This window comes from Vidua chalybeata, chromosome 6, assembly GCF_026979565.1.
Source record: "Vidua chalybeata isolate OUT-0048 chromosome 6, bVidCha1 merged haplotype, whole genome shotgun sequence".
NCBI classification, from domain to species: domain Eukaryota; kingdom Metazoa; phylum Chordata; class Aves; order Passeriformes; family Viduidae; genus Vidua; species Vidua chalybeata.
In genome coordinates, this window is record NC_071535.1 from 37,716,130 (window position 1) to 37,736,727 (window position 20,598).

A 20,598-nucleotide genomic window follows, 5' to 3' on the forward strand; every position below is an offset into this window, starting at 1 on the left:
TTTGCACTGGTTTCTGCCAGCAGAATAAAGGATTATCAATACTCTGACAACAAGCTCAGTTATAAGAAACTGATCTGTAAGACCTGCTAGCACCATTCTCACTGGTATTTAGCTTTTCCAGTAATTAAAGGATAGTTGGTTGCCCTACAGGAAGAGTTGGGGGATGGTTTAGTTTTGTTTTTTATTTATACAATGGAAGGTTTATTTATGGATTGATAAATACAATATCCAGTCTCACTGGGACAATAAGGCACAACTGTAGGTTACAACTATAGTGTCAGAAGACAGCAACACCTACTTCTATGCAAATCACAAAGCCTACAAACAATTTTTACTTTTCATTAGCACTGTTACATTCCTATTTTACATGAGGCAGTTATAAAAGTATAATGTTTCTTTCTCATACAGAGTAGAGCTTTTTAATTTACATTTCTTTCTGGAACTGTGCTGCACTCTGCAAAACTATGAAGTGCAACATTTTACTTTTGAATTCCTTTATTTAAAACAAATCAAAAATCCTTCAGAGACTTGCACATTATCTTTCAATGAAAGTGATGATTGAATGAACTGAGAAAAAAAGGAAATGCACATTTAACAGTAGTTTTGAGACTGGAAAGTATTTATAGAAACATTAACCTATGACAGAGAAGCAGTTCTAACACCGATTCTTCTATAAACAAGCTCCCAGGATTTTTTGGTTTTATTGGAAGTATCTTCCAGATTGTGGAATGCTCCAGCTGAACTACATTTGTCAATCCAGCCACGGAAAATTGTTACTATTGAACCTTCAAGGATTCCGATCTCTTGAATTTATCAGCATTACATTAATAGTATTAATCATCTTTCACTTGCAAAGAGATTTGTATAGAAATACATTCTGAAATATCTGGGATAATATGATCTTTCCCAAACTGTATTCTTATGCCAGAGCTTTCTTAAATACAGCCACCAACCTCAACACAAATATAACAGACTAGGACTTTCATACTGGAAAATATAAATAATTACTCATTATGCAGACCACTATAATTGGGAAAAAAACCCTATGGAATCAGTTTCACGATTTTGTGTTTCCTGACACTATTACCAGGGGGGCAGTTACAGAACTACAAATCCAGATTTTAGCATGACTGGTTTTCTTGCATTTTGTACTCTGGTAAACAAATTTAAACTTTCAGAAGCAAAACCACCCTGATGAGAAGAGGGATCTTAGACTTAAACAATCTGGAGAGGACACTTCATGGCCTACCAGCTATCAAGCCTGCAAGCTATGCAAAGGAAAGAAACAAGTTTCTGCCTCTGCTACTAGAACAGTTCAAGTGACATAGTGCAGATTTCCTATTCCTTTTGAGAATACCACAGCCTGTCCCCACTGTAGATTCTACTATTGTCCCTGTGAATTCATTCAACAAAGAACAAAATCTATTCACAGCACTTTAAAGTACCCTTAGCTATCATCATGCATTTATGTTAGTTGTACAGTGAAGCCATAGAAATTGAGAAGTTCTCAAGTAAAAGGCAGATTAAAAGCACTGAAGAAACAAGTTTGCATGTAAAGAGCCAAATGGGAAAGGGGCAAAAATATTTTTTTAAAAAAGGCAGCTGTAATGTGGCAAAAGTGAATAATTATCAATGCACCTAGTATTTGAGTAGATGCTTGTCTCTGAAAAGTTTCAGAGGGCACTTCTGTGGCATGTTCCTGTTTTTCCATTCTCAGATTCAGACCTCAGAAGAATCAGTTTGTACATTGAACAGTAGTGTTTAAGGAGAGACATTTTTACTGAAACAGTAGTGCAGAAGGAGACAAGAGAAAGGGCAAATAACCCAGGATGGACAGCATTTAAAAGCTCCTTTTTGAAGTTGTGTGGCAGCCATTTCCCTTTGTTCCTGTTGCACAGGAATGTTCACATTGGTAGAACAAATCAGGAAGGGGTTGGAGATGTATTGTATATGCACCAGTAGCAATGCTCTGGGGTATGGTGCTAAGGAGAAAATGAAGTTCTATTCATTACATAGTTGGAGTAGAAAGGAATAGGCTCTCCATCCATCAGTGAAGGAATCGAATGCTCATTTTCTGCTCTACATCCACCTTCTCCAAAACCTGCAATAAAATTGAGAAACAGCTACTTAAGTTACTGTACATCTCTCCTACAAGGTTTCTTATTCTAGTAGTAAGGAAATGGGCAGGAACATGGGATGTCTTCAATTCAGCATGCCAGTCCTTCATCTAGATGGAGACTGCTGTTTCTCATTGTGGGCTAAGGTCGGTCCAAGGGAAGGAACTTAGCCATCAAAGCCACAAGAAGGCTGTCAATCAAAATGTAACTAATGTGGTTTCAGTCTGCCAACAGCACAGAAAGGCCTGGATTTCCAAAACTAGATTGTGTGGTAATGTCCAGCCAGGAAACACAAGGGAGAATGGAGTAGAGAAAGGGATGTGAGCAATCACTGAAGAGCAAAATCAAGACCAGAGCACCACTAATGTAGATCATTGTAAAGCTGGGGTGGCAAGTTCATTCATGAAATTGCTATTAACACTGAGTCATGAAGACATTACTCTGCTCCAGGCTGTTTCAAGCAGTAGACTTCAGTGCTCCAAGATGAGAGTAATTTATGTTTGAAGAGACCTGTGAAGTCTTTCAGTCCAATCCCTCAATTCCTACCTAAAGCAGGACCTGCTAAATCAGGTTGCTCAGGGCTTTGTCCTGGTTAAGCTTTAAATATCTCCAAGGAAGGAATTTCTACATCTTTCAGAAGCTATGACCATCCTCTTAGTAAGAAGTTTTCCTTAGAGCAAACCATGTTTTCCCGTGTTGCAACTTGTTTCTGTTGCCTTTTGTCATCTCCAAGATAAGCCTACTTCCTCTTGTCAATAGTCTCCCATTAAGTAGCTGAAATTGTTCTGCTACAGGATAACTTTCTCCACTATTATTACCTATTTTGGACTATCAAAACATGTAATTCAAAGTACCAGAGCTAGGAACTTGAATACCAATATTAGTTGTGTTGCTGACAGATGAAATCTACACGTGAAAGCTGATCAGTGCTATTACAGCAGAATTAATCTGTTCTAACGGTGCTAGTCAGGTTACTTGTGCAGAAAGAAGCAGTTGCAAAACAAAAAGCGAGAGTTCTTCAGTATATTCAGGGCTGTAGCTTTATTTAAGAGTATAAAGAAACATGTGGACTAACTATTAGCACCCTGACCGTATTAAAAAAAACAAAACGTGACTAATAAAGGGATGAAAAAGCTAGCAGAAGGCTTTGCTCAAATGCAAGCACAGCTATTTCAATTACTTCCTCTCTGTTCCCATTTGCATTTGTCTGAATGGCTTGTTCATTACTGAGCAGCTTCATTAAGTCATTAAAAACATAGTTTACAAACCTTTACAAATTCTGCAAAAGAGATGGCACTATCTCCATCTTGATCAGCTTCCTGGATAGTCCTGTCAGCAATGCTGCCCAGCTGTTCATCAGAAATATTTACACCAACCATCATCCGTAATACCTGTAGCATAGAAAATAACCATCACTGACATAGGAACAGAAGTATTCTTAGTGCTTTCTTTTTATGTATACTGTCAAAATAACACCACACAAGATTTTCATTGAAGTAATTTCTAGCCAGACTTCTGTTGTCCTTTGTACATTAAGTCTTTCAGGAAATACAGGTATCTTTTGCAGCCACCACTGACAAAGAATCCTGCTTTTTCACTAGGCAGCAGGAAGAGGCAGAAGCAAGAGAAAACTTTTGGAACTAGGAATGAGTAATTTTGTCCAATGGTTCATCTTTTTCCCCAGAAAACATACCAGCATTTGATTGAATATCTGCTGTTTGAGATATTTGCCTACAATCTTGAAAGTACAGGGTCCAGTGACAACTGCCATTACCCTCCACATTCAGTAAAGCATTTTCTGAGCAGACAGAAGAGGGCAGTTCCAGTCAAAAGCAAACCTTTTTCTTACATCAGGAACCACAAATTGCCATGTGTACTTCCCAGGATTAGTAGCATGTAATTACTCCTAGCACAAGCCTAGTTTCATACATATGCAGAACTGATGAACTTTGATTACCTTTGCTGCAATTTCAAGAAGTTTTATTCTGTACAGAGGATGCACAGAGGATCAGGCAAACAACCTAATCCACCTCAGTGACTGTCCTTTTGAAATCCTTTTAGAAGCACCTTTAGGAAGTTACGGAAGGTAGTTCTTAAGGGGCTTAGTATACTTGTTGAATATTTAGGTGTCACTAGGATTTAGGGCAACAGGATCTGCCTAGCCTACCAAATAAGAATAAAGTCCCATACTATATCTAAAGCTTTAAGGCAGAGGTAAGCAAAGCCAGCACATTACTCCTGCAGTTCTTTTGAGAAACAGTTCAACTCCCCTCTTCTAAGTGGGTATGAAGAACATATCCACCCAGAGAACATCATGATTGAGTCATTCAAAGCAGCCCTGTGCTATTTACCTGGAGAAGCTCATCCCTGGAAATTTTGTCATCTTTATCTAGATCGTATAATCGAAAAGCAACTACAGGGAAGAAAGAAAGAAAGAAGGAGCAGTTACATTCAAGTGCCATTATTTTCTTCATAACAATAGATTTATCTAAAAGAAAAACAACAAAACTAAGTACTTGTAAATTATTTTAAGAGAATTAGCTTAGAATTTTAATTCACCATAAAACTCATGCTCAGTTCCATCAAATCTTGTTACCACACACAGGAATAGCATTATTGCCAATAATGGAAAAATTTTATGTTCACAAGCACTCTGCTTGCAGGGTATTTCCTAAAAACCCCAAGTCATGGATAATAATTCTCACTAAGATACATTTAGACCTTTAAGTTCAGGGCCAACCATTTTTACATTATCATTCATTCTCTTTGACTATATTCTGGATGAGATACAACAGAAATTTTAAGAGCTCTGAGGACTGTTGCCAGCTTTGATTAGCAAGAAAGAGCATTCTGCTCATATACTGTAGGCAGACATCCAAATACTTAAGAAAGTACTCAGCTGAAGGCAGGGAAAAAAAGCAGAATTATATGGAAGAACTGGAGAAATAAGCATAAAAGCTCATTCATGTATGGGATGTGGCTTCTAAATCTGAAATAATTTTGAATACAAAATTATTTTGAAACACTTCTGTTATAAGACATTTTGCAAAGTGTATATATATTACTCAAGAGTCAACTAATTCCACCAAATTCTAATATAACAATGGCTCAATTGTTGACATCGTGAACAAATAAGGTTGCAAGTAAGCTTTTTAAAACATCAGGCAGTAGAAGAGATCTTTGCACAGGAAATAACTGTGCAGGAGATCCCAAGCCCCCTTCCTCCGTTCCTAAGAGGGGAAAAAAAACCCAACCCAGCCAAAAAGAAGATGGAAAAATAATCGATTCTATAGGAAGATTCATATTACTTACAGTGGAGCTTGTTACTTCTGCTGTTCAGTGGTTCTGGTCCATTCTGGTCTTTGCTCTTTTCATTATCTTCTATGGGTCGGAAATGGGCTAGTGTCCTCATGAATCCACGGAAATTCACCTGGTCCTCTCTGCGTAAGCATTTCAGCAGCTCAGTTTTTGGCATACCTTATACAAGCTCTTCATTTCAGTAAAGAACACTATTAATATCCAAAGCTCCAAGACCATGTGAACTCTTTCATTCCCACTGAATGGGAAGCTGTGAGAAATCTTACTGAGGACTCCCCTTCCCTGACCTGCAAAATCTGTTTAAGCTGAAGCCCTCACCCTTAACCCATGCATGAACTATGCTGCAGCTATGCCTGAATGTAGCAATGTATCTTGCTGATCTGGACCCCTGGATTGACTTGATGCTAGTTTCAGCACTGTCAAGCACTGTACTGTTGGTTGACCTGACTGCAGTCACTGGGCCTGCTCTGCTTTTTGTGTTCAGGTGTGTGCCCTTCTTCAGCCAGTACATCACCCCTTCCAGCTTTGCTGTCACCTGTTGAAGTCGGCGAACCCAATGGGAAGAATGATGATGTCTAACTCTAGTTCAGAAGGCTGAATGATTTCTTTGTTATAATTATGCTATAATTCATTAATATACTATATAAAAGAGGATACTAAAAACTACATGTTACTTTCTCCAGTTATCATATCTAACTACTCACAACTCGTGACCCTGTTTGCCAGAGTCCAGACACAGGTGGATCCGATTGGCCACCAGACTCAAACAATTCTCACCAGAATCCAATTAAGCAATCACCTCAGGTAAACAATTCTCCAAGCACATTACACATGAGAAAAACAAGGAGCAGAAATAGAAATTGTTTCCTCTTTCTTTCTCTCTGTGTACCTCTATGAAAAATCCTAAGAGAGAGAGAAATGTGCTTGCCACAGTCACCCTTGGCCCCTGTCTGTGGGGCTGTCATTGCTCACTGCTCTCTGACAAAGAGTTCTCTAGTTTCTGTGGGAACCAGCCATGTAAGTACTTCCCAGGATGCCTGCTTTCTATTCAGTAAATCCTGCCTCATTTTAGCTGACATTATGACTTGATTAGACAATCCAACCTTCATCAATCAGTAATAGCAACTGTGTTCAAGAGATTCCATAGAACAATCCAGAGACATATCATGAAGAGAGACAATGCTGAAAATTTGATCATCTCTTTGGATTTGTGTTAGAAGTGTCATAAACTATGCCTTAAGTGTAATAAAAACCTAAACTCACGCAACCAAAAAAGCCAATCTAATAATAATGGTACACTTACTATATAAGATACAATAGGACCAGATTATTAATTGCAATGTTACTTAACACAGAATAGTGTTGATACAAGTTTGCTTTAAGAACTGAAGTCTATACACAGCCTGGAATTTCTTCCAAAGTGTTCAGCAGTTTAGGAAGAAGAGTGGAAAACTCTGGCAGAAGCCTGAGTTTGCCAATAAATAAAGCACAAAAAAGTCTTGTAAAGTCGTAAAGTATTTCTCATAAAGAGAATTAAAATATGCTGAGGAAATTATGTACCCACACACACTGCATGGCAAGTTTGAAGTGTTCAATTATTTGTCAATTCAAATTCTGTGCTTTAATTATCAGCATTTCACTCCTATGAAAACTTCTGACAAACTTCTGTTCATAAATTCATTTTGTTGAAACTCACCCTTCTGGAAAGAAGGCGTTGATAATTCTGTCTCCAAGTGGATTGATGGCAAGCTCTGGAATCCGCTGGAAGTCTTCACGGCTAAGGAAAGCAAGAACACAACCAGTCAGCATAAAGTTGAAGTCAGAGAAGAAGTTGCTTAAAAAGAATTCACAGTAAAGCATCAGTGGAATCCTATTTCTGCAGCAAGACATTTGGTGATTTTCAAAATGCAACTTTTAAAATCATGTTTTCTTTATGACTAATGGCACAAAATAAAGCAAAAGACAATGCCAAATCTATATTGCTTTACAAACTAGCAGTGCTCATTTATCATGTTAACAACACTTCTCAGACACTAACATCATTTGTGCTAGAAACCTTACTGTAATGATGCCAAATAGTTTGCAATGTAAGAAAAGGAAAGCTTCTGAAGTTGTTTTGAAAGAAATTACTGCTCCAAGATGAAAATATTCATTGAGGTTTTTAAATAATTATTTTGGTACTTAATCATATGAATTGTCATGACTTTTCCAGACTGCCTCATTTCAGATTCTGGAAGAATACCATACTTCTCCAAGCATACTATAGGTTATTAGCATGTTCCGATAGATTTTGTTTGTTTATGCAACAAATTTGTATCTTATTATAAACAGCAAATTTCAGATTATTTTAGCTTCAGCCAAGCAGTATTCCTATTTTAAACTGACAATTTTACACTTTTATGGGCACCTGTACACCAGATATAATTTCACCAGTACAGGCAAATACTCATTGCTCTCACCAGCCATCCTCTTTTCTGGTCATGATTATATGTACACAACACAACATAAACACAGCTATGTCTACATTGTTATTCTTCTGATCTGAAAGACATCATGAGCTGTACTACATACACATTTTAGAACAGTATGACATGAACACAGGCTTCATTCTCCTATTAGAATTGCACTAGTATTTTTTCTTTCAACCTAACAGTCTGTCAGTGACAACAAAGTGGGTAATCTTGATGTGACCAAGGCAAACACACCAAATGTGTCTTAGTGAGAAGGTTTGGTTGGTTTGTTTTTCCTTACAACAGAACACAGCAACTTACCAGTCAGTTCAAGATGTACTTCATGATCATAATTTTCATAATTTTAAATTGCAAACAACAAAGGAGTTAAGCTGTAAAAAATTCCCACCCTATTCCATCAGGATGTGTAACTTGACGTTTCCTGCGCAATCTCCAGAAATACTAGCAGTTCCCTTCAAGTCAAATGCAGTCCCACTGGTTTTGAACTTGGGGTCAAAGTCTCAAACTTGATGGCTGAATGTTTGCTACTTTTCAAAACTATGCTCACTAACTAAACTGGCAACAAGGTCTGACTCATGACATCATTAAACCAAAAAACTGGCTTACTAAAGTAAACACAACCAAATTTTGAGATTATTTAAATATAAAAGCCTTTTATAATGCTGTGATAATAAAGGGTAAAAAAGAAATTGGCTGACTTTATCTCCAGTCTAGCTAGGGAAAGGCAGAGAAGCAAGATGTTCTAGTTTTAAATGTATTCTAAAGCACTTTTTGCACCCAGTCACCACCACAGCACTGTTAAGAATCCTAATTACAGTGCATCTGTTAGAACATGGTTAAACTGTCTGACCTTCTAACAGAGTGACCTGACCATATTTTTAAGTTATCCCAACAAACTTCTGCTCTGACCAGGTACCATATTATTTTTAATAGGCAAAGTTAACATCTGTTTAGCATGATCAACTTGTTACCAGACCTGCTGCATTTTAAGCTATTGCTGAAGGGCAAAGTATGCATTAGTGATTTAAGCAGTAGATGCAGTGATGTGGAAAGCCTGTGTCCTAATAACAGTATTTTAACAGCAGAACTTCAATGTCAATGCTAACTTTATAACCTAAAAGCAGCAGCTGCCCTCTCTTCCATGTAGAGCAAAGTCCTAATGCTTCAGAATTTTTTACTTGCATATCATGACTTTTTAGTATTCAGCCCCGGTAGATATTTGGCATTTCAGCCTCCAGTGATTCTGTTTTCTAACAGGAGATTAACAATTAACCACACATAATTCCCTGGTTTCAAATCTATTTGTCCTGTCATTATCAGGGCTGCAGTAGAGCACTTTTGCTTATTAAGAGCACATTACTGAGTGAGTGTTATAACTGAAATAGCTGCAACAGCCATAAAAGCAAATGAATGTGAGGTAAGTTATTCTCCACTTTATAAAGCTAAGCTTTCCTGCAGTCATTATGGACCAACTTCACCTGGCTGAAGCTGGCACTTAGATGAAATTTAATACCCTCTACTTCTTATGTGTTCATGGGCAACAAGGCTCTTCTAAGGTATCTTTACATGAACCTGGCTCCTGTGAAATCTTTTCTTAAATGCAACAGGCAAAGCAACCTTTAATTGTATGTGAACATTATGCAGGCCAACCATTTAATACATACACCAGTGTATTCACAATTGGATGTAATTTGCAGCAAAGAATTTCTAGATTCTAAGCAAGACAAGTGTTCCTAAACTGAGTATTCCCTCCAAGGCACAGAGCAGATCCCTACTGTAAAGGTGCATATCCCAAAGACTGCAAGAAGCCTACAAGACCCCTTTTTTCCTTCCATTTCTGGTTGTTCATTCTTCTGTTACTTCTAGATGTTAGCAAAACACCAGGGATGAGGAGGGATATCTAGAGCTGAAGGACAGTAAAATAATGGAAAGAAACCCCATATATATGCGCATCAGAAGTGGTAGAGGAAAGATGCCCAGAGGATACAAATAGCAAGAAATTACTCGAAGAGGGGAAATAATTGAAAGCAATAAGGTGTATCATGCAAGTTGGTCAAAAATACTTAAGAGCTTACTACTGAAGAGGTTCAATTTCTCCATTCCCTTGCTAACATCAGCTTTGTCATTCATTTGACCTTTTGATGATCTAATGAATGTGTTCCCCATAAAAATCTCCCTACCTTCCCCCTCTGCAATTAGATTTCTGTTGAATTCACAACTTGAGGCAGTTCAAAAACTTCAAAAAATCTAAGAGCACCACTGCTGACAAGGAGGTGCTGGAAGCCTAGAGAAGTTACAGGGAAAGAATACCAATATTCCCCCCCCTTCAGGATTGTGTCATCCATCTCATCTAACTCCATCCTTACACATGCTCTGCACAAATGTTAAAAGTTGCTTAACTATCACAGCACTAATTGGTTCATAAACATAAGGCCAATGAGTATGCAAAAAGGTGATAATTAGATGAGCAATAAGGAAGAAAAAAGACAGCATGCATAAAGTGTGGTTGAAGATGCAAGTATAGACTATTCTTGTACCCTGTCTTTTCCAATCCAAACCCATATCCTTCCTGTCTTTCCTATTTTAGCTAAAGCTAAAAATGCTTTGCATTTTCTTGAGCAAAAGTAAAGAATTTCACATTCAGAGAGCTAACTTTTATGTTTTGCAATCTTGCAGTACCCGTTTGAACTAATAAGAACAAGCCTGACATCTTTCCAGACCCAGATGGTTCAGTCAGCTGACAAAGACTGACAGATGGCCTGGCTGGCTCATGTTACCCTTCTCTCAGGATCAGAGGCTTTCTGAAGTTCTTCAGAAGACAGGTGTGAACGGCTTTCATAAACATGAAATATGCATAAACAGCTCAGTGTGTCTATCCTCCATAGCTACCAGCTTTCAGAACATTCTTCCATGTTTACCAGGCTATACCAATTACTGTACAGAAAAAAAACACTTCTCAAGTGCTTAACCTGTCTTTGCCCCAGTGCCCAAGAAACTATTGTTAAGTGGGAGGTTCCATATAAAAGTTACATGCAAAGATTGCAGTTTACAAAAGTACCTCCTTTTATAGCTCTATACATGTCTGTCTAGAGCTACTTACTAGTAGATAAACTTTGGATCAAAGGTATTCTTGTGTGGTGTACACTACAGTACCCGCCCAACAGAGAGACTCACTAAGCAATCATATATTCACCCTGTTCATGCTATACTATTTCCTAATATTGGAAATCAGCAGGTAAGTAAGGAAACATGCACTCTTTTCCTCCTGAGCTATAGTTAGTATGTAGACAGAACAAGTATATTCCAGATTTCACAACTTAGATGTAGCTATGGACAACCAAGGTTATCAGACTTTTGTTCTGGCAACTCAGCATGTCACAATATTGAAATTAAAGGTGACAAAAGAATTTTCAAGAAGTTTTGTCCTGTCTTTTCCAACATGGTTTTGTTCAGATGGTAGAAGTCTGAGAGAACTTACTCATTTTGTTTAGAATAAGTGAAGCTAAGGAAAAATATAAAATTTTTCTACACTTTTAAAGAAAGCAGAAGGTAAACTTGACATTTTTACCTTTACATGTAAAAACAGCTATAGTCGCTTAGAGAATAAATATGTGAGAGGGAAAAAAAGGAAGTAAAAACCAAAAACTTTTTGAAGACCAAGCTTTGTCTTTATCAATAACCATCTCTAATATGTCATCTATGTAACTCTTTAAAAACAAAGTGCCTTGAAATTACACATAGGTACACTGGATAGAAACATCTGGCTATGAAAGATTTCTGCTTTTGATTACAGTTCCAGAACTAACAGGATTAATCATCATCTGCCAGATTTTCTGTACAAAGCGCTCCTTACTTTGCCCTTCTTCAGAAGGGTGATACACATTTAAAGATTTATTTCATGCCATAAAGAATTGACTGACATTTCTTTTCCTAATCATGGTCACATGAGTGATTTTGTCATGTTTGATTTGTAAGTCAAAGGTGTAAGTCATCCTTACACGGAAACAATAAATCTTGCTCACAGGAAACAAACAGAAGACATACCCTCTAAACTGTTTGGTGGTAGTAAGCAAGTGATAACTACTTCTTACTTGTCTTAAAGCAGCAAGTTCTCTTTGATCTGTATCTCAGAAACCAACATCTATGACCTTCCAAGCTGTAGTTCTTGATCTCTCAATCGATTTTTCAGGAAGTAGTTTTCCATTACTTAAATTTAATAGTGTCTGCATTTCGTGGGTACCAGAACAAGTTTAAAAAATTGAATGCCACTCTTAAGTCAGACATGTTTGAGAGTGGGCTATGCTTAGGGGCCAAGACTGCAAGTTAAGGGATCATAATATGCACAGTTGTTGGGATTTCCCAAACAACCTCCACTTCCTTTCCTAAGTACCACATGATTATCAACAATGGAAGTCTACCTCTTCCTGATGCATAATACTGTGAAACTAAGCATTGTGCAACAGACATTCATAGCATATTTAATCAATTACTCCTCTTACATAAACTGAGTACAATCACTTTGACATTTATACAAACCTTATGGATTCAGTAAGTGAATTTAGTGTTGAAGGAGAACATGGAAGAGTTGAAGAAGAGCAGCACATCCTAGGTTCAAATTGTGCTAGACTAATCCAGTAGCCATCACCTTTATTCATCTATGAATATTAAACTCACATATAAAGTTTGAAAAGGCTGTAAATGTTCTTTTCCAAAAAATTTTAAACATAAGGAGTATCAACCTTATCCACAATCTCATCAGTTGATCACTACATCAGAATTGCCAATGCTACAATTAATATAATGCATTGGTTTTAGTGTCATAGTGGGCTTTTGGAAGTTCCTGCATATCCCATCCCAAGATAATTCTTTACATGCACAATCCATTTCGTCATCCCTTCAGCTATGCAAGTCTAGAAATTTACAGTACAGCCATAGTCCAAATCAATGGAGTCAATCAGCTTCAAAACCTACACAAGGCAAATAGGGAGGGAGAGTATTTTTAAGCCAAAATAATCACTCTGTAGTCCTGTTTACCATACAATTCCACATCAAATTACTTAAATGCTGAGAAGTCAGCAATTTGTGGCACTGAAGGAACTGCGCATTTCCTACAGGAAACTGCAGTAAGTACTGCCAAAGACCATGTATCTTACACTTGCCACTTTGATCTTTTAAGAGGTGATTCCAGCATTACAGTTAGGTTGGTTTATAGGCAGGCCTATAGCTTTTCTGGGTTTATAGTGCATCCTGCAGTCATATTTTACAAGATCACATACAAAACTGCAGGTGGTACATGAATCACTGAATTTGACTGGCATAGAGCTGCTATGAAAGAAGTTAACTCTGTAAGAGCCAGATCATGTTATGCTACAACGATGTCCCTTTCCCTTCCTGCTCTCGCCTGCATTCTTCTCCAGCTTTCCTGTGCACTGTGGCTATATGGTGAATGGGAAACAAAATCCATGAGAGCAGGGAAGGCTACAGAATGACAGCAGGCAGAGATATATTTTAACAGGCCATCATCTCACCACAATTTACCTTTTGGTTGAGAATACTCTTTTCAGCAGACTTGGTCCATCAAAATGAAAAATATTTTGCAGATAAAGTTAAAGACTCATCTTTATTTAATTGACTAAGCTGTAAGAAACTATTTACTTCCGTAGCTTTTGAACTGAATGTAGATAGGAAACAAACACTAAAGATCTTAGAATGTCCTGCACTACCACTTTAAATAACAGAATGTTTGTTTAGTCACAATGACTTGGTTCCAGCCCTTTTTTTATTTTTGAGCATACTAATAGATATGGGTGTCCAACAAGAGGTGCAAAGTTAAATACAGTAAATGCATTGCAGATCCAAGAAGTGTTTAAAGACACTGGATATCAGAAACAAGTAAGTATAGATTTTTTTTCTTATGAAAGCCAGGATAAAGATGACACAGCAGAACCATTCTCATATTAAACAGTAGAAGCAATATTTAAAGAAAGGTAAGAAATACCAATCTAGAAGTGTTGTTTCACAATTCTGAACATTTTTTAAGACTGTGAATACCAAATCTGAACTTTCTCCTATTAACTACTACAAACCTTCAACACTACAGTAAAGACAGTTGGTACTTAGAGCACCTCAGCTCAACAATTAAACCTTTCATTTAGACAGTAGGTATGAAAGAACTTGTTACAATAGCCTCAGTGATTTACCAATGAGAAAAACACACAGACATCCTGCAACAGCAAGCCACCAATACAGATGTGCCAATGCAAGTACAGCTGAATTACCCACCTAAGAGTGCCATTTTCTCCTTTGTCCAGGCTGGTGAAACGACTGTACAGACGGGTGATTTGACTGTGGGAGACTGAAGAAGAAAAGAAAGAAGATGACAAATTAGCATGTCAATGATTCCTCATAGGAGAAGACCTCATTACACTGAACTGCACTGTTGCCAGAAGCTGTATTCAAAAAAGAGTTCACATAGAACCAGTTACACTGAATGCACACGACAAGGAGCATTTAGGGACTTTGTGAGCTATAAATGACAGCTTAATATTCAAGAATCTGTAAATTAGCTCATTCTTCAAAAATTTAACTCTGTTTTCTACCCATTTCTATTTTTTATCTTTAACAATTTTTCATTATCTGATTCAGTACATGTCAATTAAAAAGAAAAAATATTTGATTCACAGTTCCACTTTATTTCCTTTAATTCCTTCACAGCTAGAAATAATGTGGACACAGCCTACACTGATGACCTCTATATCACTCATGACACTAAAGACCCCTGCTATAGTATCTTTCCTTCTCTTTTCCTTATCTCTACTCCCATTGTCTTTTTTCCACCCAAAGACAGAAAGTGAACTCAATTTTTCTGCATCTGGAAAGTGCTCAGAGAGGCTTAAATTTTTAATTTACTTTTCTTCCTTTACAGGACTGCTGAAATCTGATCATTTTGGGGTTCATAGAATAAGAGAATAACCTGACTTGGAAGGGACCCAGAAGGACCACTGGAGTCCAGCTCCTGGCCCTGCACAGCACCACCCCCAAGAATTTCACCATGTGCCTGAGAGCATTGTCCAAACATTTCATGAACTCTGTCAGGCTGGTGCTGTATCCACTTCCCTGGGGAGCCTGTTCAAGTGCCCATTCACTCTCTGGGTGAAGAACCTTGTCCTTATGTCCAACCTAAACCTTCCCTGTCACAGCTTCATGCTTTTCCCTCAGGTCCTATTACTGCTCACCAGAGAGTAGAGATGAGGAAGGCTTTGTTCCAGAACTTGGAACCAAAGATAGATTTATTATTAAATTCAATAGTATTTTTTAGATCCTGCATTAAACTAGCAATACTTTGGTGCCCAACCCTATGTTAAGATCTCTCTGCCTTCGAGGGAGTCAACAGCTCCTCCCAGTTTAGTGACACTGGCAAACTCACATAGTATGCCTTTGAGTCCTGCATTCAAGTTGTTTACAAAGATGTTAATGAGAACTGTCCCTGAAATGGGGCCCTGCAGAACCCTCTTAGTGACTGGTCACTCGCCTGATGTTACCCCTTTCACTGTAACCCTTTGCACCCAACCCAGGAGCCAATTGCTCTAGGACATGGAATTACAAATTTAAAAGCCTATTTGTAAAGAAATTTGAGAAGGAGTTGGGATACAAAGCAAGCAGAAAGTTATTGCAGACTTTAAATCTGCAGTTTGAAACATTAATTACAAAGGCAATATTAAGTTCAGCATAACTGTGTCAACATTACCAAGGTACTAGACAACCCAATATATTAGACAACTAATCTTTAGTCTGTGATGTGAGTGGGATAAAGCTATATAGAATAGCAATTCCTTTAACACTGAAAGAACACTTGTCCTGGTTTCAGCTGGGACAAAGTTAATTTTCTTCTTAGTAACTGGTACAGTGCTGTGGTTTTTAGATTTCATAGGAGAATAACGATGACAACACACTGTTGTTTTGGCTGTTGCTAAGTCATGCTTACCCTAAGCCAAGGGCTTCTCAGTTTCCCAGACTCTGCCAGTGAGGAGGAGCACAAAAAGCTGAGAGAGAGCACAGCCAGAACAGCTGATCTGAACTGGCCAAAAGGATCTTCTGTACCACAGAACATCATGTCCGGTGTATACAATTCCGGAGGGAATTGGCCAGGAGGGGCCAATCGCAGTTTGGGGACAAGCTGGGCACTGGTCAACAGGAGGTGAGCAGTTGTACTGTGCTTCACTTGTCTTTCTTGGGTTTTATTTCTCTTTCATTACAATTAGTATTATCATTGTTATTACTAACATTTTTTAAATTATTATTATATTTTACTTGATTTCAATTATTAAGCTTCTTAACCCATGGGTTTTACCTCCCCTCTCCCCCAGCTTTTCACCCCACCTTGAAAGGGAGTAAGCAAGCATCTGTATGGTGATTAGTTGTCAGCTGAGGTTAAACCACAAGGCCCTACAGGATATCTTGGCTTTTCAGTCTCTTCAGATGAAGTTAATAAATACATGAAATAAGACTGAATTGAATGTTAATGTTTACTGAGTAAAGGTGTGATTGTCTACAATGTTCAACTAGGACTTACTGTAATTTTCAGATTTAGTAGTTTAAAAAGCCTTCACCAGGACATGCACAATGCTTCTTTTACTTAAACGTATTTGGGAAGAAGTTGCACAGTAGTGGTTTGATCTGTGACAAGTGAGGCAAATTTCTTTTTTCAGGTTTGTTCTTTCTTTCTCAAGGCTATTTGTTTAGGTTCAACAGTTCCCTCCTTTAGCATGACCTGCCAGCAGCTGGGTTTTCAAACACTCTCCCTCTCCCCAGCCTTCTTGTCTCCTCAGCAACTTGCATTCTTTGCATAGGATTGGACAATTTGCTCAGTTTCACCTAAGTCAACTTCTCTACAATCAGACTGGGCAGCTTGCTCACTTTGAAGTTAAACAACACACACAGAGAAAACAAGTACCAATACCCTAAAGACTTCAACCTTCTGCATTTCTGATGTAATGTTTTAGATACCATAACAACAACTGATGGTGAAAAAAAGAAGGATGAAGTTAGATCTCCTATTAGAAGCCCCATACTCCCACTCCTCCCTGTAAACAAAGAAGGTGATGAGAATTCTACTCAGCTACCATTCCCAGATGTCAGCATCTACATTTTTGGAACATCTCTGTAACAGCTAGTATGTGAGAAATAGTACGTAGCTGTTGACAGGAGAAGTGATATTTTCATTATCGTCACACTAGACAAAAAGCATATCATAGCTCTGTAAAAAAGGAGGATGATTCAGGTTCACCACTGTCTTTTGTTGTAATTTCCTTTTGGCTCTCATACCTCACAAAAGCTGTGTCACTGGACATTTTTCAGTGCATTTGTAAGCAAAAATAAAGATTCTCCTGAATACCTAGGAGAATTAAGATCTGCAATATATGACTGCTTCTTGAAAATCTAAGGTTAAGGCTTAAAATTAGCTGAAACACCATTTTATCTATACTGCTACCCCACTAAGATTCTCCTAAAAATTTTGGGTCAAGACCTCTAAATTAAGAGTTGCTCTCTCTATTTTACTTATGATAAATCACTGTAAAGTTTTTAGCAATTAGACATTCTTTTCTACTTCAGTAGCATAAACTCCTATAAATATATTTATATACTTAGAAAAATATATAAATATCCATTAGAAAAATCTATTATCTGCCACTAAACAAACATTTTTTTTTCTTCTAAATTAAGGTATAAGCATTAATTTATTCTTAATCCTTAGGTAGAGTGCTTCAAAGCATGGAAACAAGGGTGTGAACCAAATAGTTTGAATACTGTTACATTCCAACAGCTTTCCAAAAACTTGCAACAGAATGCAGACAAGCAACATCTTGGGCCTCTCATCATTTTTTATAGTTGTTATTGAAATATCAAAGCAATTAGGATGTTTTCATGCTCAAATTTCAAAATGTTTATATGCAAAGCAAATGATTTCCAGACAACATCATGTGAGATTTAGGACTGTCAACTTCAGGCTTCGCACCTGCTGCTGAGAACCTCATGCATTACCTTTGCACATGTCTCTGAACTTACGCTACAAAGTGCTGTTCACTAAAAAAAACCCAGAATTTTAATCCAAGCAAATTTCATTCAAGAGATTGTGTTATTGCATAGCTTTTGAAAGACTATGCTTCTAGGGCCCTAAAAGACATGTTCTTTATGCCTGTTCTGCTGAAGAACATTAACATACAGTTTCTCACTCATGTCAGTATCATTAGCTATTCAGTTTTGTGCTATATGAAACTGAGCAGAAGTTATACAATTCCACAGTTGAACTCAATCAAATTGGTTAAGCGTTCTACTCAGTGCTTCACACCTACCCCAGATGAACTGTGGAAAACACAAATCACTGTAAAGGCCAAGAAGGAATCCTTGGGAGCACTTATCAGACCACCAGTTCAAGATGGACTTGTAATGCTGACAGATTTTTTTATGTCTACAAAGTCCCTTTCTCAAACTCTTCAGTAGCTAAAGTACCATCAACATCAAGTTTCCAACAGACCACAGAAGTCTATTCAGTAACACTACCTTAGCATTCTGCCTGTGAACTTTGGTCTAGATAACCAGTGTTTGTTTGGGATTTTTCACCACCTTGTATAAATATTTTCACCTATATGAAGTGTATAACAGTGCTAACAGCTTGGTGGAATTTTCCATCTACCTAGAGAAGCATAAAAAGCAGAGAAAAATCACTTTCCTAAACTGCAGTTACAGACTGGGGAGAAGAAGAAAATTATTTATAAAGTCAATGAGACACACTGTGATGACTTACAAGCAAGCATGAGTCAGAGATTAGCAATGGTTGGTTAACAAAGCAGTATTAATTATAAAATTTACTATAAAAACACGGGAAAATGAACAAACATCAGGTCACAAAGCTGAAACCCACCAGTCATAACTCTGATGATACAAGAAAAGCATTTAGAGGCTAACTAGAGTCAAGTAGATTTATTACATACAATGCCTATATAGCCATCTTAATGGTATTTATTTAACTATCACGTAAGTAAACTTTAAGGAATAAAACACCACAGACAATAAATCAAGTAGCACCATGAGGAAAAATGTAAAACCTTCTGGAAAAATATTCCAGATTTGGGTTTTGGATTTTGAAGCATCTTTACAAATAAGAGGAGGCTACCTTTACTCCATGATCTTTGTGATTAAAAATAAAAAAGCAATAGAAAGTTATTGCTGGATAAACAGACTTTGACATTTCTACTTGTTTAACACCGCATTTCATGACAGATGGAAAAAGGGTCATGGAAACTATGTTAACTCACTCAGCCTGCCACTACACTAGTTCCAGTGCCGTCTTAATCTTCTTCTACTCCTTTTCTGTAGCCACTCATTTTCCTGACACAAATAAAATAACACTTAAGAAGAATATATGATACCATTTATATTGGAAAGAAAACTGAAGAAAGCATTTTCAAATAGAAAGAACAGATCAGAACATATATTCAGAAGAAAAATTGTCAGCTGGGCACAGCATGTTAACCTGAGAAGTTTCTTGGGGAAGCAAACAACAAAGTGATACCTATGATGTGATGACCTCTGCTCCCCAGATAGTTAGGAAGGCATCCTCCATTTATTATCATTTAGTGGAACTAAATCATTTATTATCATTTGCTGGAACTCTCAGGCAATCATTCTATCAGGCAAATTAACAGCACTGGAGTTTCACCTTCTCTAAGGTACTTTATGCAGAACAACTCGATCAAATACTGTAGGGTAAAGTATCTAAATATTAGAGTCCAGCTTAAATTATGCTCTCCCAGTTGCTGACTAATACAGGAATTTTCACTTCTTTTTAGTTAATAACACTTATCTCTCGTGAGTTACATTACTTCCTTTATGGTTTAAATGCCACACAGCATTCATTCCGAATACCCTTACGGCAACTTTAGCACTAGCCCATGAAACAAATAACACTTGGGGAAAAAAATTACTATCCAACGACAGTTTTTTTGGGTTAAAAACTGAGAGAAACTCCAGCACCAGGCATGGAGACAGACAACTCTTCAAAACCCAAGGAGTTCCCTCTGACCGAATACAATACTGCACACAATAAGAGCACTGTTTCCCTTCTATCCCACTGGGATCTCGCTGCTGCTACCGGCAGCGGTGGGGGGGAACCGAGAGGCGCTTCCCAGGTTTCCGCGGGCCTGCCAGACATGCCCGGCCCCGGGGGCTGCGGCTGGCTGGGACCGGGCACTGCCCCGACGCGAACGCCGCGGCCGCGCGGGGCAGGCCCTGCCCGGCCCGAGGGACGGCGAGCGGCCCCGCTCCGGCCGCCGATCCCGCGGTACTTCCCGCCCCGCCCCGCCCCGCCGCACTCAGGCCCCGCACTCACAGCCCGTCTCCTTCTTGATCTCCTCGATCTCCTCGTCCCGCAGCAGAGTGGACGCCCGGGAACCCATCGCCGCGGCCGGGCCCGAGGGGAAGGGAAAGGAGGGGCCGGGGGAAGAGTTACGCAGCCGAACAGCAGCGACGGCGGTGCCACAGCCGCCCCGGCACAGGCCCGACCGCGGCTGCCCCGCTGCTCTGAGGCGGAAGGCGACCGCGCACCGACTGCCGCGGCCCCGCCCGCCGCCTCCGCCCGGCCCGGCCCGGCCCGGCCCGGCCCCGCCCGCCTCCGCCCGCCCCTCACACGCCCG

General features: G+C 38.6%; 1 protein-coding gene across 1 annotated transcript; it reads right to left on the reverse strand.

Moving 5' to 3' along the window:
- Positions 1-477: 477 nt before the first annotated feature.
- CHP1 (calcineurin like EF-hand protein 1) lies at positions 478-20,548 on the reverse strand. The gene is made up of 7 exons (XM_053946872.1): positions 20,295-20,548; positions 14,189-14,261; positions 7,132-7,212; positions 5,430-5,557; positions 4,469-4,530; positions 3,386-3,508; positions 478-2,101 (listed from the first exon to the last, which is right to left on the reverse strand). The coding sequence occupies exons 1-7, from the start codon at positions 20,359-20,361 to the stop codon at positions 2,048-2,050; spliced, it is 588 nt and encodes a 195-aa protein (XP_053802847.1). The 5' UTR covers positions 20,362-20,548; the 3' UTR covers positions 478-2,047.
- Positions 20,549-20,598: the final 50 nt, after the last annotated feature.